Here is a 22,716-nt window from a genome sequence, read left to right on the forward strand (position 1 = left end):
GGAATGGGCTCTGCTATGAAGCATAGAAAATCATAGTACAAATTGATCAGCACCTTTCTCACCTCTTAATTTGATCAATATAAGAGCGAATCAGTTTCAAACTTTCAAGTGCTCATGCGTACTTACGTTTAGTGTTCTTTAGTGAGACGCATATATCAGCAAAATCATCGTGTGTGGGATTATATTTAAAAGATTACTTTGAAAGTTTATAAAATCGCGTGACTATAAAATATGCAAAGCATTAACATGAAGCACACAACTGTGTGCCTATATATGGGCAGAGAAATAAAAAGGGCAATTCATTCCGTAGGTAAAAATTTTTGTATTAAATGTATCAATTCCTGTGTTAACGATGTAGGATATGAGAAGTGTTATTAATATTATTTTATTGAATGTACTAATAGATTTGAAGTAACATTATTTTTGTTTACATACCATTTATGTCCATATAGATTTCCATACATCGATAATACATTAATCGATTGATTGCGCGCGCGAACACTTCTGATTCGCTCAAATATCGTCCCAACTAAAATGGCTAATCAATTGTGGTCACAAATTTTTCACGATGTCCATTCTAGTATATATATAGTTCAGTGATTTTGCTACATCGCGCCTGTACTATCCAAGAATATTATTTTAGCTGAAATTTTTCTTACACACTTCTTATCATTATAAATCACGTTATTTAGCAAGATTAAATACAATTAAGTATGTTAAATGATAATTAATTAGAGCAATACACAAAGCGTATGATAATCGTTGTGATACTTTTCCGTTTGCTTTATTATGTCTAATGTTTCTGCCTAATTACGCTTCGAGACACACTTCGTCAAAGTGCCGTTTTATGCTATATTTTGCCGAAGTGTTATTTTTTGACGTATTCATTTCGTTACATTGTTACTTAAAATTTATTTAAAAATTTGTAATATGTTAATGAAAGTTTATAGTTATGCAATAACTGAAAAGTAATGTATAATATATAACTAAAAACTGAGTAATCTTAAATGTACGTGTGCACTAAATTAATGAATTATAAAAATTAATTTAAGAGTTAATTAAATGGGAACCTCTGTGACTAAAAATTAATAAACGCGTTAATGAAATGTAAGAAATGTATAACTGAAAAGTAATGAGTGATGTGAATGAAATCTAAGTTACAGATTTTTTAAATGTAATGAACATTATTAAATTTGATGAACAGTTTAATGGAAATAAACATAATACATTTAATTTTTAATTAGTGTGTTTTTTCAACACACTAATTTAATTTAATTTAATTTTTCAATTACTACAAATTTAAATCTCATTATGAATAATCTTTTCAGTTATAGAAAATTTAAATTTTATTCATCAGTGAACATTAAAGATTAATAAAATTTAAGAACATTCCTAACAGTGCACGATTAAACTTGTTAAATGGCAAGAAACACATAAAAAAGAACTTCAGTTAAACATGTCATTTTTTAAATGTTTATTTTTACGTGTAAAACTAATAATACATCTGAATTTATGTAGCAGCTACGCGAGCTTACACACTGAAACTTCAAATGTACACGCATAAACACATAAAAAAATAACACTTCAGCAAAATATATAACATAAAACGATGTGATAGTTTCGACGAAGTGTGTCTCGGAACATAATTAAATAGAAAGATTGTATAATAAAGCAAACGGAAAGATATTGCGATGATCAGCATATGCTTTGCATAGTGTTGTAATTAATTACATCATTTAACATACCTAATTGTATTTAATTGTGCTAAATAACGTGATTTATAATGATAAGAAGTGTATATGGAAAACTTCAGCTAAAATGACATTCTTGAATATAGTATAGGTGCTATTCGGGGAAACATATATAGATCGCCATGCTAAGCAGCGAAGCGCTATCCTTCTCCTCGCTACATATCACTGTCGAGTGAGGCGCGACCTACGAATTCGCGCGGCTTCACCGCATATTGGCTTACATATTTTCTTTTTTATTTCGAAAACTACAATGAATGAATCTCGAAATCGTAAGACATTTTTATTCTCCTTGATCATTTCTACGTCAATACCATCTAATCTATTTTTGAGACATCTTGTATATATATATATACTCAGCAAACATTTTGTTCCTAAATCCATTGCCAAATTGACATTAAATTTCAATGAAACTAATATCTGACCATATCTGAAGAACATATTCTGAAATTAAATTGAAACCAATATTAAAGTAGATTTGATAATAGCAATATGATGACAGATCTACACCAAATGCAGACCAAATCTGTAGTCAAATGTGTTGATAGAATAACATCAAATACAGTCCAGATCTGTAGCTAGATATGAATGATGTCAAATACAAACAGTTTTATTGCTGAAATATTATCATGTGTATTTTAGAATATGATGTTAATCAATAATTATTGAATGATTAAATATTCATTCTAAAAATATACACGACAAAGTTATAAAATAGTCAAAAAAACATTTGGAGGCCCCATTCGGAAGAGAGTTTGAAAATCTCCAAGGGACTCGTAAACTTGATTTGCATACGTTTTCTTATAGGACTGGGCGTTTTTTTTTTTACGAGAAACAAATCCATCTCGTGGCAGGACCGCGTATGACAATGACGGATCTTGTTCAATTTTTGTCGACAATTTATCATAAAATTAGATCAGCAAGGTTTGATCAGTTTTTGTCGTCAATTTGCTGTTAAATTATCTGTGAGTTACTTGGCTCTTGTCGATAATTTCTCACATCAGTAAATTTTGTTCCTTATTACTTATTATCAATTTGTTGACAGCTTTGAGTACAACAAAATCTGCATCAAATTTGGCGCCTTTTGTTTTCAAAATTTGTAAGATTTTAGAAGATTTATTTTCAATAGAATTTGGCTATCTAGGAGCATTTGGTGGAAGTTTGCTAACAATATTAACAATAACAAAATATGTTTCCTATTTGCATCAAATCGATAAACAAAATCTATTGTCAACATTTGTGATTGCAGAGAAGGTTATAGGGATATATAACGATAAGAATATTGAAATAAATATATATTGAAAATATATATTGAATTATTTAAGTTAAGACAACTATTAAAAAAATGTATATTAAATATTCGTATCTCGTATACTGCGCGAATAGAGCCACATATGTATAAAGAATGATGTTGAAAATTATATTGATAAAACAGTAGGAAGTTATTTATTATTACGTGTCATTTATTCTAGAATTATCTAAAGAAAATAAAGTTCAAATCAAATAAAGTAACCGGACCCTGTATGCCCTATTAAGGTTTGCTATTAAGTTTGCGACGTTTTCATTTTTTTTTAACCTGATTTTTTTCATAATTAAAAATTAGTGATTCACATTCAAAAGAAGGAACATTTCTGAATGTTAATAAAAAATATTAGATAATTTCAACTATTTATATATATATAGATTTATATATATAGATGCAGTAAAGATTTAAAAAAAGTAACATCTACGCATACTAGATACGTACCTAAATATTGTACCTAATATGACTTAAGGTAGTACTAGTATAAATGATTTTCTTACGAATGTGCCAAAATTTGACATAGTCAAATTTTGGCATATTCGTAAGAAAAAAAGTTGAAGTACTCTCTATGTTTGTGTGCAATTAGAAACATATTGACCATTTAGTGACTTTGAGATAATTGCAATAAAAATATGCAGTTTTAACATGTAAAGCATATACACAACTTCAAGTCAGATTTTTAATTATCCAGCCATATCATTCTTATTACAAAAAACAAACACGCGATGAAGGAGCATGAAATGAATATTGTAAAAAAAAGGTCATAATTTTTGACCGTTTAATTAGAAAAATAAAAAGAATGCAATAGAGAGTTTTTACAATAGTGTTTATCCAGATAAACATTAAGATCAAGTTATTTTCTTCTTAACAACTAATAAAGAAAAAGATAACATCTTTTTAACGTTCATCATATCTGGATTCATGTTATTGCAAAAACTTTATGTTTCGATTTTCTTTGGCATATGATGGTGACTGAAGGTAGTGGTGAGAAATAGAGAGGACGGCCAGCACCAATGAGCACCTGGCAGCACCATATTACATGCGTCCGTTTTTTTGTTGTACAACAATTTTTTCGAATCTGTCGATTGGCTATAGGACAAAGAGGTCCGAGATCTTCTTTGTCGTGCAGCCAATTAACACAGTTGAAAAATTCAACGTATGACAAAAAACGGACGCATGTAATATTGGCTTCAGTCTGCATCTATCTGTATTCATTTTCTTGTCGCGTGTGCGGTACCGCCTTGGAAAGACACAATCGAAAGTTTTCTTTCTCTGACGGAAATGAAGGTGTCTTTTCATGCCGACGCTCATTTTCGGCGTCAAAATAAGTCACGTGATCGAAATTGACGAAATTGATGAATATCAATTTTGATCACGTGACCTGTTTTGACGCTGAAAATGAGGGTCAAGCGTCAGCATGAAAAGGCACTTTGAGGTACATAAACTCTATTATAACATTAGATCACAGTACAATTATATCTAGTAGCACTGAACGTCGGCATCTTTGCTGTAAGTGTTCTTAGGTCACATAATTCATCGCCATGTTGTGTTACACAGTAGAGTTATGATAGGACAGGCTCTTAAATTTGAATTTCTATTAAACTTCTAATACATCCGCCATATTCCTAAGTATACAAACCGATACATGCGCACTAAAAATTGCAGATTATAACAAAATCACTGTCGCTATTGGGTATGATTATACTGTGACTAGACTGCTAATTCCCCACTTTTCGAAATTAGACTTATTCAATTAGACTTATTCAATGCGTTTTAACATGAAATGAAAAAATCTGAAATAAATAGTGATGCACGTGGTTCGTGAAAATTAGATCACCATAACATTTCCTTATATACTTAAAAACCAATCACAGAGAGGCTAGTAACGTGACCTGTTGGCATCTCTTTTCTATACATGACGGTTTTTTATTACGCGTTCACTGCGCGGGCAACACTTTTAAGGCAGCGTCAACGTCGAAGCAGTGATATGTTTAATAATTTTACTGTAATTGAATTTAATGTACAAGATATACTAATAGTGGAATCTTGTAGTTTACACTGTTTAAATAAATATAAATTTAATAAATATAAATTTTATAAAGCATTATGTTAGGATAATAATGTATATCAAAACATAACCTCTCATCATTTTGCGTCAAGAAGCTGCGCAAAAGATTATTACGTAGGAGTCTGGAGATTCAAACTTCTACGCAGTAATCAGTAGTAATCTTCAGCACAGATGCTTGACGCTCGATGCTTTGCATGTAATGGCACCTTTAGATAAGGAAAAGTGGGGAGTTAGTAGTGTTATAATAGAAATCTGTGATGAGATATTGCCACCCCTCCCTCCTCCCCCTCTCCAAGCGTCGCGACGGAAACTAAACTTTTGGACGATATTATCGCACTAGTACTACCTTAAGTATATGTTTTTTCTTTTTCGTAAAAAAATGTTAAAAAAAATGTGAAAAATAAAGTAAGCCAATGTTACTTTTATAACATTATTAGTACATTAATATTTTGACTTGTTCATTAACATATAAGAATACACAAATGAATTATTTTTCAATAAATTCATCTATTTATTTCCCACACAACACATAGGCGTCCAATAGGCATCCGAAGGATGTCCTAGAGCTTTCCGGGCGTTCATTTCATATTCATGTCTCATTAATGCTCGAAAAGCGGCCAATGATTGCTCTTTTGATTGCGTCTATTGAACGTCATTTTGGAGATATACAAAAATGATTCATATTTAGAACTAAAGAATTTTTAACTGAAGTTATTTTGTACAAAATATTTATATGTGTATGGTGATCTTAATTGAAATTAGATATTTAAATTAATTTTGAAAAATTAACCGCCTATAATGGTCGAAGCTGGATCTTTAAAATAATTCATTGTGAATTATATATATATAATATCCTCTATAAGTTTGGAAATACCCTATGTTTTACAGGAAAATCATTACATGACAGCGATCTATATCTGATTTCGGTTTAAATACATTGTAAGACGTTTAAATGAAGATTTTTATAAACATTTTTATCTAGCACATATATTGCTTGTACATGCATATATTGCTTGTACATTGAAAATATGTCGGTCAATCATTTCACAGCATCGGTTTACAACCGACATTAAAATTCGGTGAAACCGCATCGCAAAAAATTAAAGAAGCATTTTGAAACTCGAAATTTATATTTTAATAGTTTCTGATCGCTTTTAAATTTTATTCTACTGAATTGAGGAGATAAATAATTTTTGTGATGATTTTTTTATCAAATTTCATCATTGATTAATAATGCATTGATTTAACAATGCAGGTTTAGCTTCAATGTTGTGTAATTCAATAATTAAAAGATAATTTATTAAATTGCAACAGTAATCTTTGTTTCTCCCAACTATTCTTTCAGCGTCAATGATTACCATTGAGAAACTAGTCACTATTAATAATAATTAATAGTGACTAGTATAATGTAATAATAGTTACTATTCATCAATCAACAGTTACGATTGAAAATTAATAATTCCAATTGACTCCCAAACATATTTTTTCCTAAAAATGACAAAAGAAACGATATGTTCTTATTCATAATATTTTCATAACATTTTGTATACGATGTTTTGTTAAACTTGATTTGTAAGGTATGTAGAAAATTCTACATTAAACTTTTATTAATAATATATTGAGTCTTATGAAAAATACGAATCAAAAACATGATTTGGAAGAATTTTAAATGTTTTCCATCTTTTTAAGAAGGTTCTCGCGTTTAATGAAATATAAGACAAGTCTATAATGTAATATAAATATTAATAATATCAATAATAACAATATAAATATTAATAATATCAATAATAGCTAGAAAAAATTTCATTGACTTTTACCATTTTGAAGATTATTTAATTCTAAATTTAGAATTTTACATTATAAGTTGGAATAACTTTATTCTGTAGTTATTCTCTCTTAAATTAAGGCACTTGCGTATAAGACAGTAATTAAAAAATCGTTATAATTATAAAGTAAATATTTAAGTTTGTTCTCGTAAAGTTTCATTTAAATTGATTATACAATTTACAAGAAATTTATATTTTTCAATGAAAAAAGCTAGAATATATGTCAAATGGACGATGCGTATATTAAATGAACATCTTTTATTTTTTGTCATTTTGAAAATATTTAGTAACATATAAAATTAACAATAATTATGTATAATATAAGATATTGTTAATAATCTTTTTATTTCATTATTTTTATTATTTTATGTATTATTATGAATAAACTATCTAAGAACTTGACTAGGAAGTAATGCGAGAACTTCCTTAAGCAAGGTTTACATTAAAGTTATTGACATTATGATAAGATTTGGCTAACCTCGTTTAGCTGTCACGCTGTTATTATAACGCTCATTGGCCATTCAAAGGATGGATGCCTATTACATGTCCGTTTCAGACCAAGATAATTGGAACATACAAGTATAACGGACATCCTTTGGGTATTCCATCATGGACATAATCAAAACATGAAGTGGATACTAAATGGCATCCATTTTTCGAATGGGACGCTCATGTGTTGGATTATTTATTTTTCTACTTATTTTCACGACTACTTGTTTAGTAAGTGAATTAGAATCCATGATCTTAAGTAATAAGAGTGCAAAAAAAACGTTACAATCAGTATATGTGTTTTCACAATTAGTGGCTTATTGGTTGGCTATATTGGTTCTATTTTGTAAAGAGTTTTCTTAATTTTATAAACGAAATCTTGCGATAAAGATGTAAACTAAATATATAGACCAATATTCATAGTCAGTTCTTATATTCAAAACCGTCTTAAGTTCTTGAGGTGTCACGAACCAATCAGAAAACCGCATTAGCGTCTTAAGACATTACTTAAGACGGTCTTGAAATAAGACTATGAATACTGGTCATAGTGATGTAAAGTTTGAATGCAGAGTTATAATAATGTGAAATACTGAAATTAATTATCTTTTGGTAGTTATAGGAATTACTTAATACCTAAAACCTACGACATATCATATTATAATCACTTAGTCAGTATTTATTTTATTGGCGATAACAGAATGAACAGATTTAGCAATAAACTGATGCAATGCTCGGACAATCTATACGAGCTACTATTAATATTTTGTTGAATTAATCATGTAATTATCTATCAAATAAGGCGTTTTGAGTACGTCCATATTGGGTCCAGTTATCTTACTTGATAAAAAAAGAACATTATGCGATTTATAATTTTTGAATCTACTTAATACTTATTGGTATATCTATAACATATATAAGCAACAAAATAATTTTAATCGTGATTTTCGCACGCTTCTGAATACGAGATACGCCGGGATGATAAACGGTTTAATATTAAAGTATAGCATTTCGAGGCTAATAAGAGAACATGATTTTTCCTAGGTAAGTAGTAGTAAACGTAGATGTATGTACAAAATGAGAAAATGGTAGAATTGGGTGAATGATTGTATGATGTCGCAGGTGCAGCATCAGCTCCATTGTCACCAACACTGACTGGGGTCTCTACTGCCATGCTTCCTCTCTCTCTGTGCTTTGTATTCGTGGCCATCTGAGCCCCCTTCATGAAGCTTCCAGACGATCCGGCATGTTATGATCTCCCTTTATCACGTGAGTTCACTCACAGTATTGCACAATCATATATCATAAAGCGCTACCTAAAATGAATACTACATATATACATTTTGCTTAAAAAAATGATGCTTTTTTAAAATAGAAAAAATTTTTTGTTGAATATATGTACATAAGTTCCATATTATCATGACATTTGAATCATTCCGTTACGAAAAAATATGATTTGAAGCCAGCATCATAAATTATAGTTGATCAATTAAATTACTATTGACTAACAGTATTGGTCAACTAATTTAGCGAATAATAATTATTGGCGTATAATAAAAAAGGATTTCCCCCTGAATTCGAGAATTAATTTTATGATACTCCGAACTCTTTGAATGGTCACCCATCCAAAGCTATACCCCGGCTAACTTGAGACGCGGAAATCGTCATTTGATAATCCACGAACACTAACAATGCATGTATAGCTGGGACATATTTAATATTGTCAAAAAGATGGAACGCGTAAACATAAAATATTTTATCTAAGTGAATCTAAAGATTCGTAGTTTTTACTAACTGAATATTGTAATAACTATTAATTTTATTATTTTGACATTAAATATATTGACATTAAATATTGTATAATATTGATATTCAGTTATAATTGATGAATAGTAACTATTGATTGGACCACGATTATCTAATAATTAGGTTTTCTATGGTTACTTATTATTAAGTTAAATAATGGTAATCATTACTACTGAGTTGCAATAGTAACTATTGATGCTTTCATTTTTAAACTTTCATTTTTAAACTGTACCATGCCTAAATATGCCTATGATTGGGAGTAGTAATGGTTACTATTGCAACTTAATAGCAACAATTGATGAAAAAATATAACCATTTATGAATAATAATCATTTATAAATAGTAATCATTAGTAATCTTAATCGTTACTTAATTCATAATTCAAAAAAGGTTTGATAGTTGCAGTAATAATAATTGATCCTTCCAATTCTATTCTTTAAGCGTCAATGATTACTATTGAGAAACTAGTCATTATTATTGATGGCTCAATAGTTATTATTCGTCAATTAAGAGTTATAATTGAAAATCAATATTTACAATTGACTCCCAATCATATTTTTTTCTAAAGGTTATGTGCTGAGATATATTAATCATATTTAGCGCATTGTAATGGTTTAAAACTAAACAAAAAAATCAATATAATTGCGAGTTTATGAGTATAATTAGTTTTATTTACCGATAGTGCGCCCGATGAATGCAAAAATTTGTAATTAAGCTACAAATTGTATTTATTCAAAATTTTCACGTTAAAAAATGTAATAATATATTCATTCAAAATTTTGGATTTTCAAAAATATTTATTCACAAAAGAACTATGATTATTTATCGAGTACTTATATTTATTTAAATATATCTATTCAAACAAAATATAAACTGAAAAAGAAAGCTCGGATGGAGTTTCGAAAGGGTGAACCTCCTGCTTTTCTTGTCGATTGGTATATTACTGTATTTTAGTGTGCTAATTATGAATGTGATAATAAAAACCAACAAGCTCATTTTGACGGTTATTTGCTGCGCAATCTGGCTAAGCGTCACTACTCAGCATGCTTACCAGTACGTGCTGAAAGATTGATAGGACGTACAATTTTTTTATGACTTTTCACGCGAAGTAACTGCCACCCCCATCTCCCCCTGCGCACGACTTCTACGCTAAGCGATTCCCGCTCCACCTCCCCTCCTGTTTAGAAACGCACGTGAAACACGCGAAAAATGTAAAAAAAATCATTTTTTAAATATTTGACCTTGAAAATGATCTTATCGGTAATTTTCATGTTCGTAATCAGGGCATCAAAATATAATAGTATGTCAAGCGGCAAGAAAATCGGGGGATTCACTTTGTCTGAACTCTATGCGAAAGCGAATAAGCAATCGTTATTCTTTAACTATAACTGGCACTTTGATAATTTTAAGTAAAAAATGAATTTCTAATTATTTTTGTCGTTGTAACATTTAAATTTGATGAAAAAGACTTAGAAATTAAAATATTCTAAAATATTCTAAAATGTATTTTTAGAAAGCAATACATTTTTTATTTATAAATACAATCTATTTAATACGACGTATAATTTTACACAAGTCTTCATTTGAGATAATATAATTTTATATAATAAATTTTATATAATATTTTATATAATAAATTTGATATAACATTTTTCCTCAATTTATTTAATTATATACCGAGTCGCGTCATTAGTCTGCCATCTAGCATCACTAATGGAGGATTCCTTTGCCGGTTTCATTGTTTTTACAGATTTCTGTTTCCTTGCGGGCTTACAAACTATATGCAGAGTAGAAGTAAATGCGAAAACGAAAATATTCATAATCTAAATACTAAAAAATATTTATTCAATTGGAAAAAGTTCGTTTCTTAATGAATAAAAAAGGAATGTATTCAAATGGATATTTTCATTCATTTTTTATTCATTTATTCGAATATTAGATGTATTCATTCATTTGCATCTAATAGCACAACATCCCAAGAAGGACAAGGTCTTTCATGAGGTTTTCGTAACACTGGATTATTTTCCAGAATTAGATTGTTAGCCTAATAGCCTGGAAGATCCATACATATATTCACTGACATATGGGATCTACAGTTTAATGCCGAATCCGAACGACGATGATCAAAGATCTCTTAATCCACCAGATGGAATCATTTTCGGCTCCTTAACGCAAAAAGTCGTGTATGTGGGCGCAGGGATTGAACCTGGATCTACAGATCACAAGTCAATCACATCGAGCGATAAGTCACTCGCCTCAGATATATTCATCAGGCACACTAATTATCGATGAAAGAAAGTCATCATTGAAGACAAAAATACTGTAACCGGCAATTCCTTCAATAATCATTTTAAAATAAGATAAAGTCATTTGGGATACACTGTTTAATCGTGTAAATCTCTATATCACTATGAAAGAAATGTATTTTAAATAAAAATTTGATCCAAAAAATTGTTTTCTATCTTAAAAAATGTCGTTATTTTTAAAGCAGCAAATATAATAATTACTTCGATCCATATACAACATTATCATATTAATGTCATGCATTAAACGAAAAAAAAGTGTTACAATTATTATTTATACACAATTATTATTTAACAATTTACATATCAAAGTTAAAATAATTTTCATTGACCATAAATCTTTTTTATGATTTATAATAATTCTAACACATTACTAAGGGATAAAAATTAAGAATACTAGTTGTGATTTCAAGTGAATCTCAATGTATTTCATATATAAGATCAATACGTCTTAATTATCAACTTAAGAGTTAAAATTATTTGCATTATTTTATATTTTTTTTACCAGAACATAAATAATTACACCACACCAGACACAAGTTAAAAAGCATGCTAAAAAGGAATGTTGTTTAATATATACATTTTACTGATCATCTGAGTGCATGTAATTCTCAACTTCTATTCCTGAAACTTATACGACGTATTTTTTCTAAACTATACTACCTATCTATTTCTTGTAAATAGATTTCGATGTTTTCTTGATTTAATGAAACATAAATTAATCAACGACTATATACCGGATGTTTCAGACAACGTACATCCCATTTAAAAACGAGAAAAATGGAAAAATATTTCAGGCAAAAAATTGTTGGGAATCAAGTAATGCAGGATTCGGCACGATTTGCATTTCTCGGCCGATTTTCGACTCGGCACCGCTTTTCACTATTCCCTCACTTCATCCTCTCACTTCATCATCCGCGTATAATACTCGTAGACATGAGATAAAATTGAGCGCTTACGCGTTGATTCATTCTATTTTTTAGTCTATCAATTAGTTATATAATGAGCGAAAAAAAGATAGAATGAAGTTTATAGTGTGAGCGCCCAAAGCGGGTGGATTTCATGTTTACGAGCATTATACGCTCCTAAATATCGAGCAGCATTTGGACTGCGTGCGGTTAATGAGGTGAGGAGAATAGTGGAAAGCGGAGCCGAACAAAAAATCGGCCGAGAAATGCAAATCGTGCAAATCCTGAAATAATTCATTACAAGGGCATATGCAATTATCCTTGGGTAGTATCGTGGGTTAAGATCGATTTAAATTTTTTAAATGAAAACCCATCTTTTATCTTTTATTGCATATTCTTGTAGTTTATTATAAGGTGTTCTCAAAACACTGATTATAAATTTTTTTTATTTGAGATCTTCCTGAGTTATGAGACTTGAGGGTTTCAGTATCACTGGCGTTAGCATTACCTAAGATGTACCTCATGGAGGTCGTATCGGATAGATCTCTTCGGGATACTTGATTAAAATCTTCGTCCATGCTTTATCAATGCTGTTCATTTTTCCACATTGATTGTTAATGCTGCTGCAACGTTATATTAAATAAATATATCGAAATCTATTTTATTTTGTAAAAAAATGAAAAGAAATAAAATGTCAAGTAAGCAGAAAATTTAAATCATTTTAATTGATTTTTTGTCAAAACTCATTTCTATATGTTTACGCGGGAATTGGCCGCGCGTGAAGAATGCTCACGCGTGTGATATTTGTATTTGAACAATCCAATGCGTGACGTCAATTCGTGTCTTTTTATCTATCATATATCACAGTTATACATCCACTAACATTCAGTGTTCGTGAATCATCGAAGCAATAATTCCTGTACGATTGTAGAGGTTCAGCACCGTTGGAGTACAAGATACAATAGTATGGATGTCTGCTTAGAAAAATAAGGAAATTAATACCCTAATGAGAGTGAAAACATTTTTTTTTCGATTATAATTTTGTCGTATGTGTTTCGGAATATATATAATGTTAATCAATAATTTTTATTTTAACCCTTTCCTTACCGGGTATGCGTTCGCGAGGAAATTTTCTCTATATCGAGGACTCCGCCACAAGTGCCCACTTTAAAGATAGAGTGACATTAGTGAAAGACATTAGTTGAAGCAAAGTTGTTTTGTGTTATATTGTATGACTGCGAAATTAATGTACCGAACATTATCTATAGTGGGCGCTATCGATATCGTTTGTTATGTGGCTATCGACTAAAATCGGTGTTGGTATTGAAAGGGTTAATAATAAAACTGAATTAAATAATATGCGAAAAATTTTTTTACGTTTCACAGACGTTGCAATTCAACGGACATTAGACATTTCTGCAATGTCTCTTCAACATTGAATCTACATTTCGCGATGTTGCTGCTATATTCGTAATGTTGCAATTCAACGTTTCTGAGATATTGATTCAACGTTAGTGCGCTGTATCGGTAAGTATTAGTAAATACAATTCTTTCTCAAAAAATCTGGAGACACGGTGTCTCGGCGCTAAGACAAGCGCAGCGTCATGACGTGAAATACTATCGTGCTCCTTTATACGATCTAGCATTAAAGCAGACTGAGATTATCGAATCTCAAAAACGGCTGATTAAGCTTTATATATGCTCAATTGAGCGTATATAAAGTGCTTTTTTTCTTACAAGCGGAAATATTGCGACGCAAATATCTGAATCTTTGAATTTTGTCATCATTGTAAGCAACATCGTCATTATGTTTAACATCATCGTCGACTACTCAGAGAATGTACGGCTGAAATTTTTGACACTAGAGGGCAGATGTTGGCGAACATAGTTGAATACATACGGAAATACTGCCAATGCCGAATATAGGGTAATCATCCCAATTAATGTGCCTGTCCTTATTAGTGCTTTTGTATTTCGATAAGTCATAAAGAAAACTAGCACAAATAAATAAGAAAAAATATTTTTTTTTGTTAAGTTAAATTATTAATGTAAATATTGGGTTGTTCGGAAAGTTCGTGCCGATTTTGAAGGAAAATTGAAACGCAGAAGATTTAAATTTTAGCATACATTTGTTAAATTTAAATCTTTTGCGACACGAACTTTCTGGGCAACCCAATATTATCTTCGGATATCGAAATTTATTTTATTTTTTAACTATTAAAGTATTTTAAATATTTTTCGAAAGATATGAGGAATTTATGTGAATCCAGTAATACATATTGCAAGATTTTAAGTTGATTCCTATTAATGTGCCCTGTATTGGAGCTGAGAACATTGTGTTATGAGTGTACATTGAAATAAATATAATTGAAATAATGATTTATGTAATATATATATATTACATAAAACAGATAATAAATTTAAGCTAATTGTTTAAGTTAATATATTAACAATTAGCTTAAATTTATAATATTATCTATTTTAGTACCTATCCAGATAGCGAAAATGTCTGCAGTCTTCTAGGAGATTATCAACAAGTTCGAGCAGGAAATGACGGCAGTCTGCCATTAATTGCGACCGCATTAGACTTGTGTTCTGGTAACATTGCGATATAATGTGAAGCCACAAATTGTTGTGGCAGAAACTGAGCAGATCCTGCTGACATTATCTAACGCTTGCAAATTCTGTTACGTTTTTTTCTAGCAGTCTATGAACAGTATTATGTACATCTAATTTTGTTGTTGTCATCTTTTTGCTGGCATAATATTTTGCAGACTTTTGCTGGCATGGTGTGTAGCAGACATTTAAAAAATCTGCTTTCTACAGACTTGGCTGTCTGAGTATATGTTAAAATGAGTCAAATGCGGATAGGCACACAAATTGAGGGCACATTAATAAAACCATCATCGCTTGGAGGATTCTCTAATAGGGACAAAAAAAATGTTTTTATTTTTATTAAAAACATAAAGTATTCATATTTTTAGATTAAATAAATATCATAAGAAAAAGAAATAGTTGAAAAACCGATATTGATTGCAAGCAAATAAAATTATAATTATAATATTTAATAATTAATTCAGTAATAAGCAAATTGGCTAAAAGGCACTTTAATAGGAACAGTTATCTTAGCTATTCTTTGCACTTTGCACTTTCTACATACCACAAAAATTAAGAGTGCAGTTCAGGAAGCGCGTTATGTCGATCCTAGGAGAAATGTGTAAATTTCGTTTTTTCGACAATAAACTTTTGACTTTGTCATCTACTTAATCTTCTGAGGACAGATATGTTTTTGATCGATTTTTTTATCTTAAGAGCTAGAACTTTTTTGTTAATGTCATGGAGTTGAGTGATGAAAAAGATGACGTTGAGTCATTGTCGAGTCTTAAAGGGGTCTCCGGAAAAAATGATATCCCTTATTTTTGGTTTTTTTATCTAAATATACATATTGTTAGAATAATTGTCTAACATTATTTTAGAGTAAAAATTTCACAAATAACATTTGTAAAAACATTTTTATACCATTATAGAGCAAAATAGATAAAATTATAGAGCAAAAATAGATAAAAATGCATCTTATGCAGTACAGAAAGATTGCAGAAACATTGAATGATTTCACTGAAACATTGCAATATTGCATGATAGTTGCGAAACGTTGCTGACTCATTGCTGATTCCAACAATATCGTTATATTGTTGGAATATTGTTGGATAAGATGTCCGTTTTTTTGTTATATTGCAACGAAACGTACTAGCAATATTGCAATGTAATGTATTGGATAAATTTTTTACGAAGACTCTAAAATGAAAACTATTTTCTGTACACTGTATCTCACTAATTTTAATTTTTCTACAAATCATATTTCTAATGCTTTTCAAAAGTAATTTTTTTATGATAAAACCATAGAATATTCCAATAAATGTAGTATTAATTTTGAAGGAATAAATTTATTCGCAAGGATAAAGCATGTGTGTCCCGAACAAACTACAAATATTATACCACATTAATAATATAATCGCTTGATAAGTTAATGGATTAAGTTAATCGCATGTGATTCTTTTTAATTTCGAAGCTATTTCGAGTCAATTGAAATCGATTAAAAAATAACGGTATGAAATTTATCAATAAAGTTCGAGGGTTGATTTATTTGTACGTTCACATCAAGCATGAATACATCATTGATCATATAATTATATTTCGATAAATTGTTTTCAGCAGCTTAATTGCTTATCATCTTATTCGATAATGATATGTTGATTATATCCAAATTCGATATTATACAATAATTTTTTATTTCTTTTGATTTCATATTTAAAATAAATATAAAATTTGACTAATAAAATGATCATCAAATAATAGATTAATAAATTTTTTATTTAAATATAAAAATGGATTATATTAATTATTATATCATAAAAACGATTGTTAAACTAAGACTGTACTATATAAATATTATAAACAATTATATTTTTATATTATTATTATTATTATAACATAATTAAAGAATTACAGTTTTGCAATGTTTCTGAAATATTATAGGCATATTCCTGACATCTTGCAGGCATATTGTTAATTTACATTTCATAATATCTCTGCAATATTACATTGCAATCTGCAATATTGCAATATTATATAGTAACATTGCTTCAATATTTTCTGTGTTGTTTGAGATTATATATCTTCATATCAATTTAGTTCATAAAAAACATTTTTGAACTAATTAAGAATTACAAATACTACAAATCTCAAAGAATTAATTAAAGCGATTTAAAATCCCTAAAGGGATCTCCGATTCTCTAAAGATTAATTAGCAGACCAGCATTGCATCCAGGCAGCACACAATTTTTATAAAATATTTAAAAATATTTATAAGGCTTATTTTTAATATTTTTGTGGTCTTAGATTGTATAGATCATAAACATTTATTATTATAAATATTATGGAATATTTATTGTAAATCTTATAGTAAATGTTATGGAAATATTTAGTAAAACATTATATTTCAAATAAAAAATACTTAACAGAAATATTTATGTATATTTATTGTAAATATTAAAGTAAATATTTAATCTATCTTTTAATAATATTTCGAATAAAGCTTTCTCCAAAATATGTATAAAATATTTACATAACATTTCAAAAAATGAATAATAATGAATTTATTTATCAAAAATATTTTTTGCTGTCTAGACACATGACAGCTATAATGCATGCGGCGCAAATTATTCCAAATAAAATATTAAGATCATCGTCGAGATTTATAACTAAATGTCTAGGTATTCGACATCGAGAAATTAAGCAATTAATCTTGCTATTGTCTGCGTGTTCGCCGTCGATGAGTGCTCAAGTTCCCCAAAATTGAGCATTCAGGTTAATTTATAATTTTTTTAGGATTTGCTATCGAAAAATTAGTTGTTTAGGTTATAAGATATGTCGTTATTGTCATTATTATCGACCAAAGGAAAATAATATACGATTGTAACATCTTATATCAATCATATAGAATCTCCCGAATGCTCAGATTTTTTATGTAGAGACTCTATGCAGTACTTTCTGCGTTTTATGCACAAAGCATTGACAAGTGAAACTTTGGGCATTTTGCATCAAGGGTATAGTGTAATACAATAAATTGATTACATCTTGAACGAATACATTACTTTGTCATTTACCAACATTAAACTAATCCTATACAGCAGTGTTATCATTTGCTAACGTTGAATCAATATGTCAGAAACGTTGAATTGCAACATTGCAGCAACATCACGAAATGTAGATTCAATTTTGAAGAGACATTGCAGAAATGTTTAATGTCCTTTGAATTACTACATTTGTGAAACATAAAAAATTTTTCGCATGTTAATTAATTCAGTTGTATTATTAAAATAAATATTATTGAGTAATATCATATTCTGCAACATATACGACAAAATTATAATTGAAAAAAAAACAGTTTGTTCCTCATTTGGAAATTAATTTCATTATTTTTCTAAGCGGTCATCATCCAATCTTGTATCCTATTCAACGGTGCTGAACCTCCGCAATCGTATGGGAATTGCTGCTTCGATTCAAGAATACTGAATTTTAGTGGATATATAATTGTGACATATGGTAGATATGAGAAAGACCATGAATCGACATCATGCATCCGCGATCAAACATAAACAATACCACACGCGCGAACATTCTGTACGTGCGGCTGATTTCCGCATAAACATAAATCATTTAGAAATGAGTTTCATTAAAAGATCAATTTAAGTGATTTAAATTTTCTATTTACATAACATTTTATTTTTGTTCATTTTTCACAAATTAAAATAGATTTTGATATATTTATTCAATGTCGTTTCAACATTGCAGCAACATTAACAATCAATGTGGAAAAATCAATTCAAGTTATGATTCAATTTGTTCAATATTGTAACAATGTTAACAATCAATGTAGAAGAATCAATATAGATTGATAAAACATTAACATTTCAACATTCTGTGCTGTACGGGAATGTTAAATATGGATAAAATGATACATCATGAGTTATATTGCATCCTTGCTGCAAAACGTCCTGTAACATATATGTAAGTACATATGTCTGAAAGTCTTGCCGACGAATATCAATGCCCATTTTTGAAAAATCAATTTTTCAAAATTATATGAAAAAGATTAAGTTAAATATTCCAATAACCGGACATATAATAATACAGAATCAAAATTGTTGAATTTTTGTAAAGATTTTTGTACAAAAAAATTTTTGTACGATATAAAAAAGATCTATTTATATAATTAAATGAAATATGAAATTGAAACATTATTATTAAAATACAAAAAATATAAAAAAAGTCTTAAATTATTTTAAAAATAATTAAAATTTATGAAGCATGTGAGTGAATCAATATCCAGATATGTTTGTCATAAAAATAAAATTAAGCAATTTCTTATAATTCTGTAGTAATCATTATAACAATTTATTTTCAAATAGTTTATTATAAATTACAAATTGCATATTTAACATGAAAATAAAACTATTTAATTTTTGTTGTAAATGTGTGTATCATTTCTAATTATTATATTAAGACTTTAACTTTTTAATAAAACTATGTTAAATTATAATATTAAACGAGAAATTAAATAAATTTTTCGTATAAGTATTCAATATAGTTGCATTAAATATACATAATCTTATATTTTTTTAGTTTTTTAATCAGTTTGTTGTGTGTCTTTTTTTCTTCTCCGCTTGTCTTTTTTTTTCTTCATAATTATTTTCTTGTAGATTGTCTCTCAGCTTTTTTTTTGTTGTGTAACTTTTCTCTTTTTCTTGTTTTTCTATTTTCATCGATTTTTTTCCGTTTTTTTTGCTATTTTTTTTTTAAATGATAAGCTTGCCACTCATCTGATGTGGTTACGGTAGATATTTTTTCAATGTTTTTCTTCTTACTGTCAGTTATTTTTCTTGTCCACAATAAAGTTTTTTTATTGTGAAGAAACTCTTTGTTCTAAATCATTTTCTTCGAAATATTGATCTGAAACAAAATAAAATTTGTTTAAATGCTTTTAATGATACTATTGTATGAACAATAGCATTACCTTTGTCCAATTTAGAATTGTTATTATTCTGAGAATTATTTTCATTTATTACATTTATATTTGCGTTATTTATTTCATTTTGATCTAAAAATAAAAAATAGAGTTAAAAATTAATTTTTTAATTATATGATCGAGATTTATGATGTCTATCTTTAAAAACCTCATTATTTTGCAAATTATTCAACTGCTGCTTATTAATAGTTTTATCCAGTAATTGTGACTAACAATATTAAAATTAATATATTTGAATCTATTTCCCTCACATTCCATGACGATGACAAAAGTAAGGAAAGTAAATAATGTTTCACATTTTCAGACTTTGCATCGTAATATCTCTGTTCGTAAAGTACGTAGAGAAAAAATAAAAACTTTTATTATAATAATAAACGATTTATTATGACCATATATATGAATACACAACAAGTAAAAGTTTAATGCCTATTACAATCAAAGCTGAATCTTGGATGTTTTAAATAATTTCTATGTGAATTTATATACTAAATATGTAGTCATTTGAATTGCGTGCCGAAATGATTTGCCTTGGTAGTCTAAAGGCTTAGGACGCTCGTACGGAGTAAAAGATCTGGATTCGACTTCTGGTCAAGGTAATATTTTTTGTAATAAATTTATTTATAGTTTTTCAATACATTAATATCTTCCTAATAGGATCCAGATTAAGCATCAAATTATTAAATTGCTTATCAATTTAATTTGTGATATTATTATACCTTCGATTGTAATAGTCGTAAAATAAACTTTTATTATATATTTTGAGTGAAAGCTATGGATTGAGTCTATTTAAAATTTGATCGGTTCTGTCCTTATTGAGATCCGATAATTGTTGTGTTGGAAAACTCAGCGTTTCACGCATGGAGGAAATAGAGACTAAGGAAACCAAATTAGGTTTTAGAAAGGCCAGTATTCATAATCAGAGTATTAATCATGAAACTTTATTCTTAGGATAGAAAGTGAAAAGTGAAAATTTTTATCATTGAAATTAATGGAGAAAATTTTCACTTTTCATCCTAGGGAAAAAGTTTCATGATTGATACCCAGATCTTACATTCAAAACCATCTTAAGTATGGTTTTAAGAAGTCACAAACCAATCAGAAGGTTGCATTAGCGTCTTAAGACATTACTTAAGACGATCTTGAAATAAGACTGTGAATACCGGCCTATGAATACCAGCCAAAGTGTGGTCAAAATTCAAGTTTTTGAATTGGTATTGGTGGCACCGGTAGACAGCATTTGAATTGCAAAACTCCTCTTATATACGCTTAGGCCCTGCGCATAATAGAAGGAATAAGGATTAGGAATAAAGAATAAATGATTTCATCTTATCAGAAACTGTGTATTCCAAGGTTTCTGATAGGTTAGAATAATTTATTCTTTCCTATTTATTCCTAATTCTTTATTCCTTCTATTGTGTACAAGGCTTTACGCACTCACAAACGAACATAATATAAGAATGGAGACATTATTTTTTTATATCATGCTCACAGTAACAGAAAGACGTAAATTCACATAAATTATCATTAAAAACTGCACATGAAGAATGAAACATTCTTTATGTAAAATTGGTATATCTATCATGCAAATTGCAAGAACAGTAGTGGAACGAAAACGACATTTCGACCGAACTATTTAATTCAGATGACCACTTTTGATCACGCTTTTTAACGGCCTCATTCATATAAGTTCGGTCTCCTTAAGCCTAAGCTTAAATGCGAAGGAAGCGATAGCGATAGAAATAACATGATTTCAACCTATCAGAAACTATATTCCAGTGCATTTGATTTCTGATAGGTTGAAATCGTGTTATTCCTATAGCTATTTCTTCGCATTGTGTTTAAAGCTTTAGTCTCTATCCTCCATGGTTTCGTAAAGATACGGTCGGTCTTGCTTCGATATCGAAGCGATTCTGCGCTTATTCTTAGCGCGAGATATTGTCTGATTGTGTTTACACCGTGTACCTATACACTGCGACCTATTTCTCAAATTCAAAATTATTTAGACCCCAGTAGTGCTGTAAACATTTGGTAGATGACCCGATCTAACTTTAGGTCAAGCCTTATTTTTTAGCGGTCTGACTTAAAATAGGTCGTCTGTCTTCTCGGTGTAAATGCGCGACATTTGTACAAAACACGAGATGGCTCTAAGTAATTCGGACCAGCGTGGACTAAATACGATTCCATCAATTTTTAAATCTGTTAACGATTGGTAATTAAACCTACTTTGGATCATGATCGATATTATATATAGATCGAGTCATTGGATATAAATAAAAAAGATCAGGTCGGTGGATATAAATATAGCCAGTGATAAAGATAGAATGAAACTTAGAGCTCGTTAGTCCAAACCGAATGCAGCTAGTATGGTACCATGCATGCATACATGTTATATTTAATGCACATTTGCATTAAATTTCGCATACAGATTATTAAACTTCATACACAAAACTTCATGTACATTACATTCCATGCATGTGTACATTGATATAGATGATGACATTCCAGTCTCTGTGTTGAAATGTCATGTACATGAACACTAAATTTCATAAAAATTTTATGTGCACTCTTAAACATTTCATGAAATATAATATACTTTTAAGTTAAACAATTTGAACTTAATTTCATGACATTATATTAAATTTAATATATTTATAACTGAAAAGTACATATATATATATAT

At 29.1% G+C, this 22,716-nt stretch overlaps 1 protein-coding gene across 6 annotated transcripts in view; it reads left to right on the top strand.

Annotated features, from left to right (window-relative positions):
* The window catches only part of LOC108692466 (dorsal-ventral patterning tolloid-like protein 1), a 99,239-nt gene that overhangs the window by 72,215 nt on the left and 4,308 nt on the right, over positions 1-22,716 (top strand). For 5 of the 6 annotated variants that reach the window (XM_018200718.1, XM_018200723.1, XM_018200721.1 and 2 more), the window contains one exon: positions 8,554-8,700. In XM_018200718.1, the coding sequence (XP_018056207.1) occupies positions 8,554-8,645 (92 nt within the window). In that variant the 3' untranslated portion in view covers positions 8,646-8,700. Of the gene's footprint in view, positions 1-8,553; positions 8,701-13,834; positions 13,918-22,716 lie in introns of those variants that run through there. The other variant, XM_018200719.1, reaches the window with a different exon arrangement.

Source organism: Atta colombica, unplaced genomic scaffold (assembly GCF_001594045.1).
Source record: "Atta colombica isolate Treedump-2 unplaced genomic scaffold, Acol1.0 scaffold72, whole genome shotgun sequence".
Taxonomy (NCBI): domain Eukaryota; kingdom Metazoa; phylum Arthropoda; class Insecta; order Hymenoptera; family Formicidae; genus Atta; species Atta colombica.